The following is a 254-nucleotide window of genomic DNA, read 5'->3' as shown; positions in this document are numbered from 1 at the left end:
CGCTACGTGGGTGGAGTGTGGTACGAGGGGCGGTCCGTGGACGATGGAGGCAGCGGTGGAGATTGGATGGGGCTGCCCCAGATACGACGTGAGCGTGAGGGGGCCAGCCAGTGGGGGATGTGGGGCAGGGTGGTGCCCACCCCCCCCACCACTGTTGAGGATGAGCAGCCCGCCCCCGCCCTGGATGTTGGACAGGTTCAGGATTAGCGGGGCTGTGGTGGTGTTGAGATTGTTGTTATTGTTGTTGGGCGTGG

The 254-nt window shown here is 64.6% G+C and overlaps 1 protein-coding gene across 1 annotated transcript in view; it reads right to left on the bottom strand.

Annotated features, from left to right (window-relative positions):
* The window catches only part of LOC119585789 (calmodulin-binding transcription activator 1-like), a gene marked incomplete at its 5' end in the record, with an annotated part of 96,684 nt that overhangs the window by 18,693 nt on the left and 77,737 nt on the right, over window positions 1-254 (bottom strand). Inside the window, 1 exon segment of the mRNA XM_037934507.1 lies at window positions 1-254. Within this exon segment, the coding sequence (XP_037790435.1) occupies window positions 1-254 (254 nt within the window).

The sequence above is a fragment of the Penaeus monodon genome, chromosome 20, assembly GCF_015228065.2.
Source record: "Penaeus monodon isolate SGIC_2016 chromosome 20, NSTDA_Pmon_1, whole genome shotgun sequence".
Classification (NCBI taxonomy): domain Eukaryota; kingdom Metazoa; phylum Arthropoda; class Malacostraca; order Decapoda; family Penaeidae; genus Penaeus; species Penaeus monodon.
Note: the sequence above shows the minus strand (reverse complement) of the source record. Positions and strands in the feature narration are given on the sequence as shown.